Below are 22,938 nucleotides of genomic sequence, written 5' to 3'. Positions count from 1 at the left end.
GGGCTGCGGCCGCCGAGCGGCCCCGGTGGGCTGGGAAAGGCGGGGGTGCCGTGGCCTGGTGCGGGGCGGGAGGGCTCCGGGGTCTGGGCCGCGGCGGTGCTGAGACTCCGCAGCGCTTTTAGTGTCTTTGGCCGGTCCCGGCCCCCCCGGCCGCGGCGAAGCGCGTTCCCGGGAGAGACTGGAGCCGGGCGAGGTGCTATTATAGGTGATTCATTCCCGCTGCAAACCCTGCTGTAGGTGCTCAGAACCCACGGCGAGGGGTGGCAGAGGCGCTGCAGACCGGGCAGTAAGGGTTACAGATGCCTTGAGTTGCCTCTTGTGCCTCTGGAGTGGCTGCGTTATGGTAATAGCTGATAAAAACCGTCATTAGCAAACTTCATGTGTTGCAGTGACTGCCGCTTGTTTGCAAGCCAGTGTGGGATATAATCAGGAGCAAAGCAGTTAAATTATATTGCCACTGAGGAAGTAAATGTTTTGCTAGCCTCGCTCTCCTGGAAGAATCCTTGTTGTTTGATTATTTCTTTTTTTTTTTTCTTCCCCCTCCTTAAAGCACATAAGATCTAAGTTACTCGTGTTCCAGAACTGGGCAACTTGATCTGTGTCTGGGCAAGTTCTTTATCGCGGTCAGTAAGCTATCCATGGAGCAGGGAGCACCACACGAGTCAGCTGTCACCAGTCAGGGCATCCTCTGCCTGCAAGGTGTCTGTGTTAATAGGAAACAGCAACAAAAGCTGCATTGGAGCTCGGTCTGTCTGTTATGGAGGAGCAGGGGGCTGTGGTAATTGTGCCTTTCTGTGTTTGCAGGGTCATGAGCTGCGGTGGCCAGGCCGGCGGTTGCGCTAGCACCTGCTGAGCGTTATCGGAGCCTCTGTGGACTTTGTCTCAGGTGAAAGGAAATTGCTTGTTGCCGGGGAAAGTAGTAGCAGGAGATGGTAACTTTACTTTTCTCCTGTTTGCTCTGTGCCTGTGAATGATCTACTGAGCTCCAGCCCTGCGTGCGTGCGGTGTAGCCAAGACAGAGCGTGTGGCACACCGGAGCGCGGCGTGGCTCCTGAGGGAGGTATGGCTTTTGCTTGGTAGCACATGGACCAGAGCTGTCAGAGCAACAGAGCTGAGCTTGCTCCTCTGCCGGGGGTCACTGTGTGACCCAGTTCAAGTCATTTAACCTCCTCACTTTTTAATGAGCTCCCTGCACAAAGGGTGGAATCCTGTGCAGGCATCTGCTGAGCTGCTGTACCTGTCGTCTGGTGATCTCAACCTTCCTGTGGTTCTGCAAAAGGATAGCGCAACTTTACTGCGTGTAGCTTGGTGGCTCGGTTTAGTTCTTGACTACTTGGTTTGCTTGCTTGTGCTGCCTAGTGCACTGAAGGAAATTACAACCTTTTAGTAAGTTAAAAGGATCAAGAAGCCTGTAGAACTTGGGCTGTGCTGGAAGCTTGCTAAAATCCACCTTATTGCATCTCTTGCTGTCCTGGGACCTCTGCTCTGACAGTCCCTCAGCTTCTGTTTTGGTGTTTCTGTGAGCTCTAAAAGGACTTTTAAAAGCTCTAATGGGATGCTGGTGCTGGCATATTTAGGCAGGTGACTCTCAGTCTCTTGTACAACAGGGTTGCAGGTCGTTTGCTCTCAGAAAGGCAGCAAATGGTATTAGTTTGGAAGGACTGCAGGGATGGTGCTGCAGGAACCCCATTGTGTGTTCCGGGAGCTGCTTCTTAGGTGTCCTCAGTCGCACTGAGGTTAGATACCTGTCCTAGGAACCAGGTTCCTTCTCAAAGGTCTCTGGAGATGCTTTGAGTTACTAATACTGAAAATCACCAAATGCCTAGAAAGCCTTGGCTTTAACCTAGACATTCCACAGCGCCTGAAATTAGACAGCAGGAATTCCCCTTGCCACCCAGGGAGGTGCAGCTCAGATCCACCACGGTACCCGCGTTCCCGGTTCCTGCAAGTTCTCTTGGGAGTTAACAGTGACAGGAGTTTGTTTGAGGATTGCAGCCAGAGCTGTTCAGAGCCCAGAGCACTTCATTGCTACATTGAGACTTCTGTGTTCATTTTGAAAACATTGCATCTGGCTTTGGGGGTGTTTGGGAGCAAGTACACTTTTGCTGTAGTAGAGTTATCTGAAGAGCGTAATGCTTTAAAAGCAACATACCCCACTTATCTATGGCTCTTGTCTTTCATGTGCACTTAACTGATCTGAAAAAATTATTTAAGGTATTTCTAGTGTCTGGGGAGACTGTAATAAGATCAGGGCTGGTATCCCAGGTGCCCTTAGCAACATCTAGAAGTAATAAAAAACATTAATTAAACCATTAATCACTCTTGATTATTTTTTTTAATGTTTCAGATCTAATGACTAGCCTTTTTTACATCCTGATTTCTAACTATAGTGCTTCTGTGGAACTTATAATGCAAATGGCTGGTTAAACTTCATGAAGTGATGATTAACTTCAGGCAGCCACTTTCAGGTACTTGGAAGAAGCTGCTTTATTCAGCAGGCGCTTCATATTTCCTGGAAATTAAGGCTGTTGAGTTTGCTTCTCATGGGGATTGCTGAAGGTGGTATGTTTGCATGTCACTCACTGCTTCTGCAAATTATCTGTCTTCAGCTGTTTTACTGTTGAGGTGTTGGGGTTTTTTTTTATTGTCCACTACTGGATTCTGTTTAACTTTACTGCTTCTGCATTTTGTACCTTGGCTGGAAGCTGATGCTGAATTTATGGGCCCTGTATGTTACTACTAGCAGAGTTGAATATTTCATGAAAGATCATGTAAAATCATTCTTCAGCAAACAAATCACTGCAGACCTGAAGAGGTCCTGATTGCCTTTGACCTCTGCTGCCACCTGGCAATGAGGATGAGAAACTTACCATGTGCTCCAGCTGATTTTTGACTCCCTGCGTATAAATAGCAGCAGTTCCTGGCAAAAGCTCATGATCTGCATGTGTCTCTTGTACTGGGGGCATTCGCTTTGCATAGGGATAAATCTGTGAATTGGAAACTTGAAGTATCTGAGCAAGAATTGGAGCATGTATTCCCATAAATCTCAGGGCTGTGACCCTGCAGTTTCCCCTTCCTTAAAGAGGAGCCTCTTTTGTTCTGAGCTGGGACTTGTATTGCATTTCTTCTTGAAATGCAGGGTAGGGAAGATTTTTTTGGTGTTCAGGGGTGCAGGAAAGAAATTTGCACAACACTTTCCTAAAATATTTCAAGTTGAGTGGAGTGTAGTGTTCTGTTTGCTGCCTGGTGAAGAGAACAGGCTCTTGTCTCTTGAGTTGGGGTACCAATTTTCTATTCCTTGTGTTTCCTCCAACTTAGTGTGACTGTGGGAAGGTCACTTAACCTGTGTCTTGGCTTTGCTTTTTTTAAAAGAAAAAGGACTGCCAAAGCTGAGGAGAGGAGGCAGCCTGCAATCTTTGGGGGAAGCCTTTATGTGTAGGAGAACTAGTGTCATTTGGGAGAGGGCTTGCAGGTGCTGCTGTAATTTGGATCAAAGTGAAACATGTCTCACTCTGATTAGGTCTCAAGTATGTTGTGTAACTTCTTGTAGCAAGCTCGTAGATGCCTACAAGTTATCTTCCTGCTTGTTCAGACTAAGTAACTCTCAGTGAAACCTTTGCTGTTCCTTCCTGGTGCAGATAAATGCAGAGTGCCTTCTTCACAAATGTTCAGGTGCCCTCTGTGGCTCGTTCTCAGCCAGCCCAAGCTCTGGCCACAAGGCTTCCAGCTGAACAACATGGCTTTTTGCTCTTCTGTTTAACTCTAGTCCAGCTTTTGTTTTGAGAAGCTGATTATCAAGGTCTAAACCTCCTAGGGAGCAGTTCTCCAGATACCTGTTTTGTCTCAGTGCTGCTTCCCTTCTCGCTGTCTCTTACAGCGGTATCAGTGTGTTGTGATGAAAAACTCACCGTTCTGTCTCCTTGAAAATTCAAGTCTTTATTTTTTTTGTCTTGTGTGTGCAGAGTGTATTGGAAGCCTTTGGTTAGTTTAGTCTCTGCTCCTGGGTGTTGTGCATGCCTCTCTTGCGGAAACTGATAGCTGGTTGCTCTTAAATTTTAATTTATAAGCTGCACCTGTAATGGATGCTGCGCTATGTTGCCCACAGCAAGGGCTGCATTAGCATTTTGTGTTTGCTTCTATACCAATGAAGCTAGGTATTGTATGTATTTTTTTCTGAAATTCTGGAAAATAATTTGTTCTGTTCTCCAGCCTGAGTGAAAATGCAGAAAGAAAAAAAGATTATAAAATCTGGATTTAGGGAAATTTTTTGTAATGTGTTGCTAGATCATAAAGGTAATAAAAGCTGCTTTACCTGTACCATGGAGAACTCTTTGTCTTTAGTCTATGAAAAATGGTTTTAAAAGAATTGAATCTGAACTGGTAGGTGTGTCGAGGAGGTAGCTGTTCAGAAAGGATCCCAAAGCCTGATGTCTTGCCCTCTTGGCTGTGAGAAGTGGTGTTCATTCCCAGGTCAGGGATACCTGTGTGCGGGGGCGTTAGCCTGCATCAGAGCACTTTCTCTGCAGTTTAAAGCCAGGTGATAATAGAAGGGTCGTGTGGTCTCTGGCTTATGTGCTAAACTCTTTTGGCTGAAGAGCCCAGAACATTTGGCCTGGCTCTCTTTCTGGAGTGGACTCCAAAACTGGCAAAAAAAACCCCCAACCCCCTGCCAAATTTCAAGGAATAGAAAAGAAAGACAAAGGGAGTATCAGTAAAGTGGTGCAAAAGTGGTTTTTCAAGCATGTTTCTGAGATTCACTGCTTTGCCCAGAAGGTAAAATTGATCTTGCCTTCCTCTGTAACAGAGGATTCACAGGGAGACACTGGCTCGGTTGAGGAAACTATAAATAATGGAACAATTGGAACAGGAAGGTAATAAGATATAAAGTGCAGTGAGGAGCTTGATAATCTGATAGGGTTAATGTTAATTACAAAGTGTAACCTGTGAGTTGCTGCCTAGCAGGAGGGATTAGCTCAGGGCCTTGCAGTAATCCATTGGGCTGTGCAGGTGGGGAGGGTTAGTGGTGGGTGTTTGCATATGGATGAGCTTCTTGGTGATTTCCAAAACATCTGTAGAAAAAAGATAAACAAAAACAACCAACCCAACAACAATCAAACCTACAGTTTGGCCAGATTGATACTTTTATTGTAAACCTCTGCTTTCGAGTCTGTAAATAGAAACTGTAAGTGATTCTGCTGGGCCACTGCTTGCCTCCTGAGTGGGAGAAAATACGCAGAAGCAGCAACTGTAAAATGAAGTACTTTTAGTAAAGCCTTGGGCCATCATGTAGCAGCTTCAGCTGCAGAGGAGGGGAGTGAGCTGCTGTAGGAACATCAGTGAAGCTGATTACACTGGAAGCAGTTTTTATCTTAGAGATAAAAGGCAGCCTGGTGTTGTGGTGTTTCTTGCTCCAGAGCTCTAGGTGAGCTCTACAACAACCAGCTTTTTTTGGCCTTTTACTCCTGTCATAATTTGTCCCCCTGCAAACAGGATTGTTGGTTCTTAAGTATTTGAAGGTTGTGGAGTGGCTTCATTAGTTTTCATTCACAGGGGAGCCTGTTTCTTAGGCTCTGTAGCCCATATTAACTGGATCATATATATATTATTATAACCATATTAAAAGGTGATATTGCTTAAGGGGTATCTCTTGCTGGTCTTCTCTTTCAGTACTGGTGTCTGAAACAGAAATTGCTGCAGAACTGTACATTACCTTTAATTATTTAAGTACAGAGAAAGGTACCTGTTCACTTATTTTTAAAAGAAGTGCCATCCAGTTTGAGAACTTGCTTGCCTGGCTCCTGCCTGTCTTTGGATGTTTGTAGCTCCTGAGTCCTGTTTTCTGAGCTCTTGCCACTGGGTTATACTGGGTTTGATGGTGGAACACCAGGTTGGCCTGGGAGAGGAGTGTGGGAAAGGCTGCAGAGTGGTGTGGTTGATGGACAGCCTGGTGATCAGGAGTGTGCTGTATGTAACGGCAAGTCGAGTCAGTCTTTCTGTCTCTGTTTCTGTGCAACAATTCCTCTTATTTTTCATTATAGAATCATAGAATGGTTTGGGTTGGAAGGGACCTTAAAGATCATCAAGTTCCAACCCCTCTGCCACTAGACCAGGTTGCTCAAAGCTGGCCTTGGACACCTTTAGAAAAGGGAATTTGAGCACATTTTTACAGTCTCACCAGAGCAGAGTAGAGGGGGAGAGTCACCTTCCTTGCCCTGCTGGCCACGCTTCTTTAGATTTATCTTCAAGGTATGGTCTCCAGTTCTTTAGGTTTTTGTCAACTCCCGGTCTTATGCCTCCTATAAGGCAGAGCATGTGCTGCCAGTTATTTTTAGCATGGAAAATTTTAAGAGCCCACGTGGTCCCATTTAGCTTTAACTGTGCCGGCCCTGTCCAGTTCTCTTTCACCCAGATAGTATTTATTTCCCAAGTGCTGTACTGCTAACTATAGGGTTTGTAGGGAGGCATCCTGGCCTCAGTGTGGAAGCTGCATTTTCCTCTTAAGCTGCCCGCTTGTTTGATCTGCGGTCCTTCAGGATGGTCTTTAATTCCAGCCTCTATTTCCAGTGTTTTCAGAGCCTGGAAGCCTGACCTCTCAAGTGCTGGGGCAGGAGGGAAGTGGAGGCAGGGACCGGTGGCACTGAAGGGTCTGTCCCTGCAGAGCCTGGGGGCTGGGTCACTCTCTTCTCATAGAGACTTGGAGCAGCTTGCCCCCAGAATAGACCTCCTTGTGTGTAGAAAGCCCTGAAAACTGGAGCAAGTACTTATTGAACTCTCCTCTCGGACCTTGAGAATGAATTATCTGGCTTCTCTGCGGACCTCGTGCTGCAAACATTTCTAACCTTATAAGGATGTGTATACTGAGGGGTTGTTTGTCCTGGCTGGAGAAACAAGGTGGCTTAAAACTGCTCTTGGGCCCTAATGCGAACAAGTAGAATAAATTCACTGTCCTTGGCTTTTTTTTTTTTAAGGTAGGCGAGTGTGTGCATTCATTCTTGTCCTTGTCTCCCTGATCTTTACCGGGAGTTTTCCATAAATCAAGTCAGAATACAGATTTGGAGAAGCTGACTGACCCCTACTCTCCCCTTGGTGTCTTAATCCCATCCTGACCTACTGCGGGGATTATTTAGCGAGTTGGAAAAGTCTTGTGTCCTCGCCGCAGCTCCCCGGCCCTGCCTTGATAGAAGGTGTGACATTTAGACGGGATTCCCGACGTGCCAGAGGGAAGTGGAAGTGGCCGGTTGGCGCGGGCAGAGCGTGTACAGTCTGTGAGCTCTGCACCAGCTTGGCTCTATTTTTGGTGGGGGGCTGCACGGGGGCCCTGCGTGTTGGGAACCAGCAGCAGGTCATCCAGCATGTCTCACCCGTCCTGGCTCTTGCAAACCCATCGTCTCCGGTCCAAAGCCCGTGGAGCTGCTGCGTGTCCCCAGCTGGCGGCTCCTGCAGGGGCTGCTGGGCCAGGCTCCCTTCACTTTGGCAGTGTTTAAAGCCATGTGATTTGACAACATGCCATTTCTTTTTTTTTTTCTTTTTTTTTTTTTTTCTTTTTTTTTTTTTTTCTTTTTTTTTTTTTTTCTTTTTTTTTTTTTTTCTTTTTTTTTTTTTTTCTTTTTTTTTTTTTTTCTTTTTTTTTTTTTTTCTTTTTTTTTTTTTTCTGCTGCTGGCAGGAAAATCCCAGGCTTTCTTCCCCCACCACGTGTTTAAATGATCCCATTGCCCCTGCAGTCCTGAGCTGGCTGTCAAACTGGCAGCGGAGAGAGGGCTTTGTCACTCTTCAATGTGTTGGAAAGTAAAGGTGGGCTTCAGGAGCTCTCCTGGGGAGGAAATAAAGTATGTGCTGTGTCTTAAAACTGTTCGGTTGAGGAGGTTAGTAATCAGCTGACTTCTAGGCATTGCATAAAAGGTGACATTGTGACCAGTGGATCAAAATCAGGCCACCAAAGTCTTCCTGTTGTGAGATGTTGGTTGGTGTTAGCTCTCCCCAAGCCAAGCCGGTGCTTTAGGGTGTCTGCTGGCATCTGGTGCAGAGTCACTGCCTTTTATCCCTTTCTAGTTGATGGAATGATGTGGAATTCCCATTTAACACAATCACTGATAGTATAATGCAACTTTTAATAAAACTACTCAAATTAAAAACATGAAATTAAAAGAGCTGCACAAGGAGCAGTCAGATAATCAACCAGTCTCCACTGATCTAAATATCACAGAGGGGTGAAGAACTTTATCTTAAATTATATTAATGTTTAAAATGACTCTTAGAACTGTTTTGTCTGCCAGGCTTGGGGACAGGCCTGTCCCTCTGTGGAGCATCCTGCTCCTGTCGTCCTGCGCTGCAGAATTGTGTGGGACCATTGTTTGTGCAGTTGGGGCAGCTTAATAGGGAATGGGATAATAATAGGGCTGTCTGTTTAATCAGGGAAGCTTGCTGGGAATGGGCTATGTGAGCTACTTTAATTTGAGTTTGTGGTAGGCCTGTGAGACAGCTTGTAGGGTGGTTCTGCATTAATTATAACAACTTAAGCGGAGGGCAGATGAGCGCTCGTAGTGGCTCACAATGTGCCATTGTGCTGGGGAGCATAAATGTGAACCTTTTGTCTTGGGAATCTACAGGCTTCCCCCTTGCCATTTACCAAGTTCCAAAAACCAAACATCCAAATTATTGCGTAGGACTTGTTGTTTTTTTTTTAATTCCAAATCTCAGGTGTTGCTATTAACCAACAGCTCCTCCTCAGCAGTGAGCCCCCCTGTCTGACTGTACAGAGCAGCTGGAAAGTAACTCGGATTTAGAAGATACCACATATGAACGTCCAGTGAAGACAGACTCAAGTTTCCTGTGTAGAACAACATCAATATCTCATTTGTGATCTCTTGGAGATGTTACTGGATTTCTTAAATCGTGTCTGCAGCTAACCTTTGGTTTGGGATTGAGCAAGAAACTTCCTCGTCCCTGTTTTTGCCACTCATTTATTTCCTTGCCTCGGTCATTACAGCTGTGCAGGGCTGGCACCCGAGCTGCCTTGGGTAAAGTTGTGTGTTTGCTTCTGTGGGATGGGAAGGTGTGGCCGGAGGAGGTGCGAAATCTGGAGTGAATATTAAATTATCTGAGGCTTGGGTGCTTGGTTGGAGCCTGGGGGAGGCATGTTTTTGTCCATCGGCTAGAATGTAATCAGCTCCTGGTGGAAATCAAGGCCCCGAAGGAGAGTTGTGTTTGGGAACTGTGGTCACGACGTTTGCTCTGATAACAAAAGGTTTTTTCCGGTTGAGACAGACTAAGCAGGGTTGAGAGACTGGCTTGATTGTCTTCTCTTGTCTAAGAAATATTACGCTTCTAAAGAGGAACTAGATAATGCTCTCTTCCAGTGGGTGGTTCCCATTTCTAGGACTTCGCTATCTCCTGAAAACAATCTTTATTTTTGTTGCTCACTGGCAAAGGTCTTGAGGTCTGTTTGGAGAAAAGCGTGTCCTGTGTAAGCATTGTCAGACACGTGGTGCTTTGCTTTAATTCCTGCTCAGTGAAAACATAAACTGTAAGTGCTTTGCAGCCAGGCTGTTTTGGGGACGTGGGTAACTCTTTAGCTTTGTGTTCCAGCTGCAGACTTTCCTGAAGGAAAAAGAGAAATCATGTCAGCCCTGCCTTGTGTAACCAAGGTGAGGTTTATAGATGGAGGAGCATGACTGGGACACAGGTTCTAGTGATGTCCAGGCAGGGAAGGGTAAGTAGAGTAAGAGATATGGCTTTCAGCTCTAGAGGGTCAGAGGAGTAGCAACTGTCAACGTAGTAGATTTAAATTTAGAACAAACTTTGGAGTTCCTAAGTAGTAGTGTCTCTACCAAGACTGCTTTTGCTAGACAAATACCGCTATTATAAGGGTGTTATAGCACATTTCCCATCTTCACTACTGCAACACATTTTTAGAGGGACTTCTGGTCATTGGGAGACCCTTGCTCCCTCAGGCTGTGGTTGGTCTTTGTTCAGGAATTCCTGCACTGCAGACCTCTGTGGGTGCCCACACGCCAGCCCTGGCAGGGCTCTGGATGAGAACATTTGCAAAGCACTTCACCTTCTGTGGGCTATTGTAGTTTAGAGAGGTGTGTGTTGTCAACCTGTGAAGGTCTCAGGAATGTGAGATTTCAAGCGGGGAATTGCAGCGAATCGAGTCTGTGTCTTGGAAGGGCTTGTGGTAGAGCCGTGCTGTGAACCCAGCCTGGTGCTGGGGAGACTTGGGGTGCTGGGTGCTGCCTTTGTGTGTAGCACCAACCGGCAAAGGGGAGGCTGGAGAAAGGAGGTGGAATTGGTTTAAGTGTAAAGGTGAAGCAGGGTGAAGCTGGTGAGTGTAACAGTGAGATTAGGTAAGGATCTTGTTCTATGTGCTGCTGGTAAAGCAGATACGTGACTTTAAAGAGCAGCTGGAAGACAAGCCTGGGATGGATGCTAAAATCCTTTATAGGATCCTCTCTGTTCAAGACAAAGAACAGGATTTCTATTCTGTTCATGCTAACAGAAATACCTCAAGGCATTTGTGAAACTTTAGCCTTCTTGGTACCTTCCCTGTGACTATTTTAACATGGTTTCTGTTTCTCTCTCTAGGTACAACTGCTGAGGTTCTGCAAAATGGCTTTATGCTTCCGCAGCTTCACCCTATATGCCATACCTGGAGTGCTGGCGCTGGTCGGCTGCTGGTGGATCTATTCCCACAGAAAAAAGCATGCAGGCTACCATGACAAACAAGCACCAGCCACTGAAGAAGAGCAGCAGGAGGAAGTGCCAGCGAATGAATCAGCACCCAAAACAGAAGCGTGCGTTCCTCGAAGATTGCCTCTCTCCTCGGAAGAGGAATGCCCACAGAACAAAGCCGCGACCTCCCTGCTGCCAGCAGGGCCCACGACGCCCTCTCTGCTGTGTCAGGCTCAGGAGAGGCCAGATCTGTCACAGGACCTTCCAGACCTGTCAGTCACGACAGCTCAGCCCAGCACCCTCGAGGACGACAGTGAAAAACTAGAAACGATAGGATCTCAAGATGAAAGCGGTGTCCCTGCTTGTGTTCCTCTCCCCCTGGTCTCAAGGAGCCCTACACAGGGCTCGAGCTCTAGCGCAAACCAAGATCAGCGGCGACCAGCAGCGACGAGACAGGAGCCTTTGGGAATCACGGAGGAGATCAGCCATGCAGAGCAGTCAGATGATTCTTCATTTAAGCCCCCTAAGGAAAGCCAGATGCCAGAAATCGTGCCATCAGATGCTGGCCCTGTGACAGCCCTTTGCTTGGGATTGGAGAAGGAAGCCAATACCCCACAAGCCTCTCTCAATAATGGAGTCGAAGTTGTATTAAGTCACAAGGATTCTGCAGCGAGCGTGTTACCGGATAGTTTGGAGTCTGCCTGTGTGGAGCGGTCCAGGGAAGAGGAAAAGCCTGAGTCAATTGCCAGTACTGTACCTGTGTGTCAGGAGGAGGACATACAGCTAAAAGGACATGAATTGGAAAGAGAGAAGACTGAAGGAATGAGTCTGGACAAGGAAGAAGTTGAGAAAATTGAGCAAGTAGCGATACAGATCATTTCCAAGGTCATTTTGGCAGCAACTGAGGAAGTGCTGTCTGGTTCTGCGAGTGATGTGTCCAGTTGGATCTGCCAGACTGCTGCCAGCCGAGCTGAGAGACCTCTGGAGACGGCGAGCGTTGTTTCCTCTGATGGGATGCCTGTGGAGGAAGCCATGGGAGCAGATGAGAACGTGGCTGCAGAGAGCGATGCTGCGGGACCGACATCCCTGCAGACAGAGGAACAGCATCAGTGTGTGACGGGTTCCGGCTGTTTAACACACAACTGTTTGTCTGCCCCTGTTCAGGGAGACACAAAAGACTGTCAGAAGAAGAACCGGGTGTGCAGTCAGTCCCAAGGAGCTGATAGGACTCCTGTGGAAAAGCATGGAGAGTCACTGGAAAGGTCATCTTTGGTTATGGAGGACTCTGGTTGCAGCACATACACATCGGAAGGTGGGACAAGTGTGGAGGACCCATTGCAGAACACAATGCTGTCTGTCTCATCAGGCCAGCATTCGGACTCGCTGAGCATATCTGCAACCCAGGACACATCTGCTGAGCAGAGCTCAGTACCAAGTGAAAAACTGCCTACTCCGAAGCTGCCTGAAGACAGTGTAGTGCCATACAGCAATGGGATACTGAAAGAGGATGGTCCAGATCTGTCTCAGGAGTGTAGCAGGGCAGCAGGGGTGGATGGAGAACACTCAGGAGGTAAGGCATTTAAAAATCCTCCTACAAAAACCTGAACAAGCATTTTATGTGCTATAACCCGTCTGCTTCAGAACACATTTGGATAAATCCTCTTCATGTTTAACTTCCCTGGTAGATGAATATTTAGCCCTCGTGTGCAGGCGATAGGCGTTAGCTCTCAGAGTTCCCATCTCTGTAGGACCCAGTGGTAGCTGGGGGATCTTCAAGGGTGTACAGCAGAGGAGTGAAGGGGCTGGTCCCCTTCCAACACAAAGCTTATTGTCTAAAGCTAAGCATGTACTTGAGCAGCACAGTGAAATGGGCCATGTCTGGATGTTGAACACCTTGCTGGTTTGAGACCTGCTAATACAAATGGTTTCTGCTGCAGTTCAGGCAGCCTCTGGGTTCTTATCTGTGTTTATGGGCTGCTGCTGAAAGGAAGCTGCAAGGCAAGTTTCTGAGGTGCTGCTGGATGAACCAGGGAAGTGCTCTGATGAATTGTGATAAAATCAGTTGGTCACAGACCAATTATCCTGAAGCCTTTTTGCTGGGAAGGGTAGGTGTGTGCCAAGGAATCCCAACAGGGAGTAGTGTTCATGGAGTTCCCCCATCTGTCCTTGTGATGCTTTTGCCTTCTAGATGCTGGATGATGTGTGCCTGGCAGAATACAGTGCTGGCTGAGCAAATGTTAACCCTTATGACCTTGGGCATGGATGTTAAGATCCTTTATGGGACCCTGTGGTGCCAACAGCCCTTAATGATGGGTTGTCTTGTAATTGCTACAAAGTAGTTGGAATGCTGCTCATTGCAAGACACGGGGATTGAGTTTCCCAGCAATTAAGGATTAAACCCACAAAACAATTTCACTAGTGGGAATAACCATGGGAAGAAAATGGTTTTGCCTTGTTGTGAATGCTGGTGTGACAAGAAGGTACAAGAGTGTCGTGGAGCCTGGTGGTGACAAGGGCTGAGAGCTCTGCATGGAGACAGCTGAAGGACAGGAAGGGGAGATATAGCAGGTAAAGTTGGTAATGTGGCTGTGTTGGAGAAGAGGTCCTACAGCTGACCTTCACACCCAGGCAGTGAGACTTAGATCCTCATCCTTGTCTAGGAGGTCTCTGGCAAACAGTGCGGCCTTTGACTTTCTGGGCATCTCTGCTGTGTTTCTAGTGAAGATGTGGCAAATGTGAAGCAGCTGTTGGGTTTATTTCTTCTCTTTGGTCTTGGGCTGGATGGTCTGAATACTTGTAGACAAGTGAGGCTTTTCATGCTTCTGCTTGTTATTCTGGATCAACCTTATGTTACACTGACTGTATCTGGGGTCTGACCAGGAGGAAGCTGTTTGAGTTTGTCCCCTTCCCAAGTAGAAATGTTCCTGGTATTGACTCATGGTTTGGGAACAAAACATAGATCGGCTCTGGCACCTTGTTTCTTCAAGCATGTCACAAGTTTGGGCAAGAGATGATCCCCTACAAGAACTGGTAGGGGGCACCCCTAGCACTGGACCTGCCCCTGGGGCAGGGATGTAATGTCAGTGGAAAGAGCACATGAGGTATCCCTCCCTGCATGATCAACTGCCTGTGAAAAACCCTGTTTGAACCACGGGGAATATGTGAAATGCCTTGGTACAGCAGCAGCTTGGTGTTGATGGTAGCATAGCTCTCCTGTTGCGTTCCCAGAGGTGGGTGTGCAGGTTTTTCTCCAGGAATAAAAGGAAACTTTCAGTAGGCTATATGTGACAGGACTTCACCCTTTCCAAAATACTGGAGAACCTGATACAGGACTATCCCAACTGAATGCACAGGAAGAGCTTGGTGTAAACTCTATGAAATGATGTATTTTCATGGTGTTGTGCCTGGATCGTGTGTATTGTCTGAGTGCTGACATGTCTGCGTGTCTTGTAGGTTCAGATGTAAGTAACATGGATTTTGTGGACAGTGGCTGTGCCCTGAGGAAGACGGTGACTCGCCAGAACTCTAAGTTGGGAGGAGAATCCAGCAAGTCCGACTTCGTCATCTGGGAAATAGAGGTCCCAAAGGTAACTGGCCACCGGCCTGCTCGTGCATCCTGCCCTGCCCTACGTAGCCATCTTCTGGTTCTTCCAGTCAGGTACTGGCCCAGTGCCACCCCAGGGAGATCAGCAACAAATCAAAGAGGATTTGGGCATTTAGCTCCCGTTAGGACTCCGCAGGAGCGAAGAGCCAGTACAGGACTGTAAACAAGGGGCATCTCAGGGCTGTCCGGGGTAACACTGGTTGTTGGACTCGTTATTCCCCTTTATCTTCTCCCCCAGTCTGTTAGTCTGATGCTTTGAAAGCACTCAGAAGGTTTTGAGGGTACACAGTTATTAAGAGCAGGTGATGAATTATTTTTTTTCTTCCCACTGTGTAGGAGGGTTACGTTTCAGCTGCAGGTCCAAATCCTTCCTCACAAGCTGAGTGCTCATCTGAGCCGTTCTGTGGAGAGGCTGTGTTTTGGTCTTAATAGTGAGCTTTCTTTTGGGTTGAGAGAGTGAATTTGTCTACTCCCTTTCTAATCTCATTAGCATGTTTAAAAATTGCTAGAATTTACTATTTCATATTTGAATGAAAAAATGCACGTAATATGCTTTTTTAAAAAAAGTGGTGAGAGATTGGGAGATGATGTGACTTGACTGTAGGAAGGCAGTAGTGTTTACCAGGCCTGGTTTTGTCCCCTTGTGTCTTTGTGTCATTCTACAAGATATGGAGATGGATCTATCAAAACGAGCTGTGCTCGTCGATCTCCATCTACCGTGGCTTGTCACAGGACAGCTGAGCTCTGCACTAGTCCAGCATGGCCTTACATTTATCCTGCCTGGCCCAATGCTACAGGAACTGGGACCGTGGATGAAATAAGCCACAGGGAACGCTGTTGTTTGATCTACATTTCTCTTCTTGACACTTGCTTTCTTGTCCCTTTCTTAAAGGAATTAGTTGGCCGCTTGATCGGCAAGCAGGGGAGATTTATGAGCTTCTTGAGGCAAGCGTCTGGTGCCAAAATTTATGTCTCAACACTACCTTATTTCCATGACTCCCAAGTCTGTCACATCGAGGGTAAGTGGAATGTCTCTTTATTCGTGGTCTAACATGTAGCTTGGGGGCCTTAATTAGATGGGCAAGGAATTTAAACGGATTTAGTGGCTTTGCAAGTCCAGTGCTTGGCAAAACTTTTCTGCCAGTGAATTGGCTTCGTACTGGAGGCTAAAGCTGTTGAAACTGCTGGTCGAGTTGCTCGTGTTGGTCTGAAACAAAGTTACCAGGCCAGTCTATTAAAACTTAAATTGTTTTTGTAGCAGCTTTTGGTAGCTGCATTGCTTTGTGGGGCAGGGGTGGAGGTGTCCTCAGCATGTCTGGGCTACAGACTTTCTGTGGGGTTTTTTGTCTCCCAGGCTCCTCGCATCAAGTAGAAAAAGTACTGAGCCTGATTGGCAAGAAGTTCAAAGAGCTGTGTCTCACCAACATCTACGCTCTACCTCCACCAACGCCGTTGACGCTTCATTCCCTCCTCATGACTGCCTGGGTAAGTCCCAGCTTGCTGGCCGTGCTGGTGCAGGGTGGGAGGCTGTTGCTGCCTGCCCCCCGTGGCAGCGTGGAACCTTTTAGGCTGGAAAAGACCTTTGGGATCATCGAGTCCCCCTGTTTAACCTAACACTGCCAAGTCCACTGCTAAACCATGTCCCTCCGTGGCCAAGTCCACCGCTAAACCATGTCCCTCAGTGCCAGATCTACCTGTCTTCTAAATACCTCCAGGAATGGCAACTCCACTTCTCTGGGCAGCCTGTTCCAATGCTTGACAACCCTTTTGGTGAATAATTTTTTCCTAATACCCAATTGAAATGTCCCCTGGCACAACTTGAGGCCATTTCCTCTCGTCCTATCACTTCTTACTTGGGAGAAGACACTGACCCACATTTCTTTGCTTACTCTGGGCATCTCAAATCTATAAATTAACTGTGCACGCGGCTGTCTCTGTGGGTGTGAAGACAGGCTTTGTTCTGAAGAAGTGAATTTATGCTGGGAAATTAAAGGTGTTTTAGGTGTATTCTGAGCACAGTAATGCTTGGATGCTGCCCAACACAATGGCTTTCTGGCAGCCAGGGCAAATTACTTTGAGAATGAGGCCTCTGTGACAGAACTTGAGGCCATTTCCTCTCGTCCTATCACTTCTTACTTGGGAGAAGACACTGACCCACATTTCTTTGCTTACTCTGGGCATCTCAAATCTATAAATTAACTGTGCACGCGGCTGTCTCTGTGGGTGTGAAGACAGGCTTTGTTCTGAAGAAGTGAATTTATGCTGGGAAATTAAAGGTGTTTTAGGTGTATTCTGAGCACAGTAATGCTTGGATGCTGCCCAACACAATGGCTTTCTGGCAGCCAGGGCAAATTACTTTGAGAATGAGGCCTCTGTGACAGATCTTGGATGATCCTTGCGAAGATTACCGTGATGTTTAAAAACCCTGGTGGGCAGAGAATCCATGCAAGGTGCACTGTGTTGACAGTGCAGCATGACTTGACCCGTATCATTTCTGACTCTGCTTGCTCATCTCTTGGGTAAATAAGTCTTAACAGGTGCCCTGTGCCCATCATCTTTTTGTGTACAAGGGGGTCCCACCCCAAGTCTGATTTCCATTAGAACAGGATAGAGTAACAGTGAGTAGCTTTTCTGCTCCTAATCCAAAGCAGCCTTTGGGAGGGAAATACCAGAGTGCCAGGGCTTTTCCACCCCTGGCTGTAAGCCTCAGGAGTTGCTGGTGGAATGTGGAGTTGCTGTGAGTGAAGCTTGTGTTTTGATGAATGCTAATGAGAGTGTCTTTTGTCTGTGGGACAGCTCTTCCTGCCAGATGGAGTCACTGTGGAGGTGGTGGTGGCGAACCAGGTCGACGCAGGACACATGTTTCTGCAGCAGCACACACACCCCACCTTCCACGTCCTGCGGAGCCTCGACCAGCAGATGTATGCCTGCTATTCTCAGCCTGAAATTCCAACCCTGCCAACTCCAGTAGAAGGCAAGTCACTTGGTTGCTCACGGATTGTTCAGTTGAGAAACTTCTAGGGTCATTTAAAAGCCTGATGCCCCTGAGTTAGGCCTGGGAAGCTTCCCAGTGGATGAGAATGTGATAGTTCACTGGTCGTTTTATCTTCTTTTAAGCCACTGGCATAGTACAGGTGTCGCTCTGCTCTTCCTCACCCCACTCATCCCTGGAGAACCTCCCCAGGTGCTTAGTTGCATGTTGAAATTCAGAATGAGATAAAGTCCGTCTTGGGTTATTTCTAATCAACTTGGCATCTGCTGTATTTTTGCTGACAAAGTGAGGAACTACTCCCAGGTCTTCCTAGTGCCGCTCTCCACACGTGATGTAGAGAGGAGGGGGCATCACTTGGAAGGGTGTTATTGGCACTTACTTTTCTTTTTAGAGCCAGACCTCACTGTTAGTGCCGGAAGAGACCTGGGCACCTGGGTAGAAGAGCAGGGTGGTGTCAGACAGACTTAGGAGTAAAACCCACCTCTCCTGTGTCCCAGTATCAGACCTAGAATGATGTGGGTGTGGGTGGTGTTGAAAGAAGGTGGAAGCAACATAAGAGATGCTATTGATTCTCCATAGGTAACTGTGCAGCGCTACTAGTGCCTGAAGCGCTGATATTGGGAAATCCACTTATACTGAGCATTTCTTCTCTGTACTCTTGTGTCCTGCAGTTGGTATTATCTGCGCAGCTCCAGGCCTGGATGGGGCATGGTTACGGGCTCAGGTTGTCAGCTACTTCGAAGAGACCAATGAAGTGGAGCTCAGATACGTGGACTATGGAGGATACGACAAAGTGAAGGTCGACACGCTCAGACAAATCAGGTCTCTAGCTCCTCTTCCGTGACCTGAGGCCATATCTGGCTTGAATCTTCATCACAGGCATCCGTATCGTTTGAATGGCTTATGGGTTTTTCCACAGCTGAAGTGGGAAATGGTAGAAAAGTTTCTGTCTGTAGCAGGTGGGGATTCCTTGGGAGCACAGTAAACTCTTGCAAGGCTTTTTTTGAAGGGCAGGACAGAGAAAATTGCAGCTTCTGCCACTTCAGCTGCCTTCAGGAGGCCCCAAAGTGTAGTGAATTGATGAGCTAGCAATAAGATTCAGATGCTCTATGCCCCAGCAGCTGGGAGAGCCATATTGGGTGGAGGTTTACTTACACAAGCCCATTAAATACTTGATTATGCTCCATAAGTGGGAGAAAAGCAGCTCCGTTATGGAGGTGGTTTTTGCTTGCTGCCCAGTCCAACTTACTGTGCTACTCAGCCAGTTTAGTGCTGCTGCTTAGATTGCTGGGAAAACAGGATGGTTTGTTGGTTTTGTTTTTTTTCTTCAGCTGTCATCAATTTCAAACTGAATTCCACTTGGAGCAATTGATTAATCAATGTTGCTTTAAAGAATACAGGAGTAACTTAAAGCCCTGTTCTTATTCCGATTTATTCTCTTTTCTTTAAGGTCTGATTTTTTATCACTACCTTTCCAAGGAGCAGAAGTTTTACTAGACAACGTGGTGCCACTTCCAGGTAATGGAGCTCTCGAGAGGTGCCGCTGGCGCTCCTCCTGCAGGTTTAAATGGATGCCAGCTGTGTACAAGCAATGATTCTGGCTAAACCTTCTCCCTCCTGTTGCAAGTGCAGCCTCTGATGTGACTGGAGCAAGGATTGGAAAAATTGTATTATTTTTTTTTTTCTATAATGTGCTAGTGTGGCATAATCTGTCAGGCTCCAGGGGCAGGATGATAAATGTCCAGGCTTTTTCCTGCATGGAAGAGAGAATGAATTACTCTTCTAAGCAGCAGGCTGGCAGGACTGGCAGGGTATAGGTGAAGTAGCTGTAACTGCTCTGCTGCCTCCTGTCACAGAGTAGCTGTAAATGCAAACTTAGATATTTGTGTAGCAGATATAAAACTGACATTTTCTTACTGAATTGACTGATGTGTATAGGTCTGTGTTCAAAAGACCACCCTCCAAGCACTTGGAAGAATGTCAGTCACTGCCTAGAAGTACTTTCTGGTTTGCTATTTTTTTTTCTTTTTTTCTCTTTTCTAAGCATCTTGTAGAGATGCCTGCTGTGTTGGTATCTAAGAAGGGGTGGTGGTAGGAGGTGGTGGCCAGGCCAGGTCTCCCTGTGGAGGTTTGTGGCTGGCAGGGCTCTGGGAGGCACAGACCCTGCTGAAGCTGTAGAAAGGTTTAAGCTGCTTCTCGCAGAAGTCAGTGTTTTGCATGTTCCCTGGGGTAATCGACCTCCTCTGGTACTTGTGGGGTTGCAAGGAGTTTGTTTCCTGCTGGAGATGGTCTCAGGATGGTGAACTGCAGGAGTTGAGTTGCTGGTCCTTGCAAAGAGCATGTTGGCCCCTCTGAGGTGCCACCCAGCCCGCGCTATCAATGCTTTTGAGTTCCCCTTTACAGTACCGTGCAGGGTCAGGAACATCCTGAGGCCTCTGAGCTTAGTTTATTAAGGATCAAAATACTAATGGCTACTCAAAGCTACTGCAGAAGTATACTTTTCTGTCTTCAAAGCCTCCTAATTCATCAGCCGCTTATGTTCACGTTAATTTAGCCTAGTGGCTTTAGAAAGCACTTCATCCTTTCCCCTGGGCAGCACAGCAGGCGTTAATACTTGTGTGATCTCCAGCTTAATAGACTGGTTTCAGCCAATGCCTACAGCACTGGTAGGTGAGGATTCCCTGGCCTAACTTATGTGGAGGTCAGACAAGATTAGTTTAATAGTCCCTTCTGGCCTTTTAAAGCCTGTGAATCTCTCATTTGTTTTCTCCTGCTCTTTTTCTTCCCAAAGATGAAGATCACTTTTCATCGGAAGCGGACGCCGCTGTCAGTGAGATGACCAGAGGCGCAGTCCTAGTGGCGCAGGTAGGTGAGAGCTGTCTGGAGAAGCCTGGCTGCTGGTCTGAGTGCTGCTGTTGGCCCCTCTGCCCCAAAACATTCTGCATGTGCTAAAATCAAAGCTAAAGCCAGAGCCTGTAAGCCTGGCTGCTGGTTCTTGTTGAGAAATCTTGGCACCGAGAACTTCTTTGTGTAGCGTCAGCACTGGTCAGGGCTCTGTGGCTGGGAAGGGTTGAGGGTTCCCTCTTGTTACTGATGTGGGCAGGGAGGAAGGACACCCAGATGGGTTTACAGAGCACACAGTGGCCTCTTGTCCAGCAGATCAAGTATTTGGCTGGCTTCGTGCTGCTTTGACAGTCTGTGCAACACTGACATTGGGACCTGGCCTCCGGCTGGCCTGGGAGAGAAGTGAGGCTTCTGGCAGCCTCCCAGAGGCTTCTGCATGTGCCTGGCCTCCATGAAGAGGCACTTCCCTCTTTTTGCTCCTAGTGGCTGTAGCCATCCATGTAAGTTAATTGGGATGTGGGGAAAGCTGATCATGTTTGTGGTGCTCAATTTCACGGCTTCCTTGGGTTTAACGCGGTGCTCAAACACAGCACCAATTCTAGCAAGGGCATGGGTTTGAGTGACTGCAGCAAGCTTGCCTGCAGGGTGTAGGGACACTTCCTCCAGCCTACAAGAAGTAGGAAGCTTCTGGTATGCAGTGAGCCATGCCAGCCTCGTGTCCTCCATGCTCAGGCCGGAATTGCCAAATATCTATGTTTTTTTCCATCTTTCCAGGTCACAAATTATGATAGCGTGACAGGTCTGCCTCTGATACAGCTGTGGAACTTGATGGGAGATGAGGTGTGTATGTTGACATGCCTGTTTTTTGAACATTGTTAGAGTTTATGCAGACTTTTTACTGTTGATTAGGAACTTGCTAATGTTTTTTGCTAGTTATTTTTTCACCTTCCTACTGTTTTTTTTTTTTTCACCTCCTCCTAGGTCCTGTCAATAAACAGAACTCTGGTGGAAAGAGGATTTGCTCAGTGGCTCGACTACTAGCAGTGTCCTAGATGCCTCGACAACTCTTTCTGCAGAGAAAAGCAAAAGAATAACCCTTGTTTTGCACTGTTACAATTCGGTTTGGCAACCTCTTGCGAGAAGACCTGTTTACACCAGTGTGCGGAGTTGTGTGGTCCATTGAAACTCGTTTTGCTCAACTGTTACCATTTCACTAGAAACTCATACCTCATCTCAGCGATAGGCGGGGTGTTAAAAGCCATAATGACAGATACTGTAGCTTTAAAAGCAAAAAAAAAATATATTCCTACCTGGCCTCTGCTCAAAAGTTGACTGGGGAAAAAAAACTTAAAACCTTGGGGCTGGCTCGAAGCTGGCAAATGCCCCTGAAACCTTAACTGTGGTTGCATTTTCATTCAAGATGCTAAGTTCGTAGGGTATCGTACGTCTGCTTTTCCTAAAAGTTATATCGGTTTTCCCTTTTTAACAGGCTCTGCCTATGAAATTAATGAATGTTATTAAGGAATTTAATGTTCAGTTATGGATTTTTTCTACATTGTGCCACTAACCTGCACAAACAACATTCATCTTGTGTCTTCCTTACGCCAGGAGGTAGATGAATTGCATTCGTTGCACTTACTGTGGCACATGTCTCACTGCAGTCATGGGTTTTAGGCTCGATATGCTTAAGGAAGAAAGCTTCTCCGTGCAGGTGCTTGAAGTGCAGGATGTGTTACCACTACAATTTTTTTCTCTGAAATGTCATGTATTTAAAGAAAAGAACTGATTGCCAAGCCCAATTGTAGTTTATATTTTTCTAGCTGTGCAAGTCTGTAAATATATATAAAAAAAAAAAGCGTTGTAATATTTTGTACAAGAAAATCACTGGAAACAAAGGGAACTTTACAGAATTTTTTTCACACCAAAATGTCCTATGTAGGTAGAACCGGTTTGGAGTGTATTAGGGTAGCTGACATATTTGGAGCATCTGGGGTGTTGGGAGTGTTTCAGCTCTGCTGTACACAGGATCGGCATTCCCGTAGATCGCTGTCTGGCTTGAGTTGGGATCACTGCATTCTTTGCTATGTTGCTGTACAGATCTGTTTAAAAGAAAAAAAGAAAAAAAAAACAACTTGGCATTAATATTGCAGTGGTGTTCTCTCTCGCAGTTTTTTTTCGCTCCTTTTTAGATTTCTATCACATATTTAAAATTTTGCTCAAGTAATTTAAGATGACTTAATACTCTTAAACAGATGCCCTCTAATGTATATCATTTTAGATATGTATTGAGCTGGGATTTATTGCTGGCAGAGAAGATATTTGCCAGAAGAATGTTGATGTAGTCAGTCCCCAGAATTTTTTTCAGGTGTACTCAAGGATGTCTTTACATCCTGTGAGCTAACATGTCAGTGCATCATACATTTGGATAGTTGCCTACAAAAGCATTTGGTCCAATCCCTTCTGATATGGTATGGTTATAGCCTTCTTTTTTTTTTTTTTGAGTTCTCTCCTATTCGGCGCTTATGATTTAATGTTTATGTTTGCAATAACATCCAATGGAAACTAAATTTGATAACTCAGTTAAATCTATAAAACATATATCCTCTTGGAATGTTTCTTTCCATTTCAATTAAAGCTCGAATTTTAAGCCGTCTTAAACTGTGCTGACTGAGAGCCTTCATTTCCTGACCTCGTGCCACGTGGGGCTGGGAAGGGACCTCGGTGGGATCCACAGGTGAGAGAGGACCCTGATGGCAGAAGGGTCAAGCTTCAGATCTCCTGGGGGTTCCTTTTACTTCCTACTGAAAACTGGGTTTCTTTTTGTGA

General features: G+C 46.6%; 1 protein-coding gene across 2 annotated transcripts; it reads left to right on the top strand.

Moving 5' to 3' along the window:
• The first annotated feature begins 790 nt into the window (after window positions 1-790).
• On the top strand, window positions 791-22,770 carry AKAP1 (A-kinase anchoring protein 1). 2 transcript variants are annotated; one of them, XM_014964496.1, is made up of 11 exons: window positions 791-886; window positions 10,586-12,242; window positions 14,126-14,259; window positions 15,169-15,295; window positions 15,631-15,761; window positions 17,073-17,250; window positions 17,940-18,090; window positions 18,719-18,786; window positions 20,060-20,133; window positions 20,887-20,952; window positions 21,094-22,770. In XM_014964496.1, exons 2-11 carry the CDS (start codon window positions 10,610-10,612, stop codon window positions 21,151-21,153), a joined length of 2,622 nt encoding a protein of 873 aa, XP_014819982.1. In that variant the 5' UTR covers window positions 791-886; window positions 10,586-10,609; the 3' UTR covers window positions 21,154-22,770. The 2 variants fall into 2 exon arrangements, with proteins under 2 accessions (XP_014819982.1, XP_014820057.1); XM_014964571.1 differs by having other exon boundaries at window positions 834-1,060.
• The last annotated feature ends 168 nt before the right edge of the window (window positions 22,771-22,938 follow it).

This window comes from Calidris pugnax, unplaced genomic scaffold (assembly GCF_001431845.1).
Source record: "Calidris pugnax isolate Ruff unplaced genomic scaffold, ASM143184v1 scaffold45, whole genome shotgun sequence".
Taxonomy (NCBI): domain Eukaryota; kingdom Metazoa; phylum Chordata; class Aves; order Charadriiformes; family Scolopacidae; genus Calidris; species Calidris pugnax.
Note: the sequence above shows the minus strand (reverse complement) of the source record. Positions and strands in the feature narration are given on the sequence as shown.

Bases quoted from the DNA above. Each gene is read 5' to 3' on its own strand.
- AKAP1 (XM_014964496.1), top strand. From the start codon at position 10,610: ATGGCTTTATGCTTCCGCAGCTTCACCCTATATGCCATACCTGGAGTG. The intron at 15,296-15,630 runs GTAAGTGGAATG...TTTGTCTCCCAG, and splicing joins CCAAGTCTGTCACATCGAGG to GCTCCTCGCATCAAGTAGAA. The intron at 18,091-18,718 runs GTCTCTAGCTCC...CTTTTCTTTAAG, and splicing joins GACACGCTCAGACAAATCAG to GTCTGATTTTTTATCACTAC.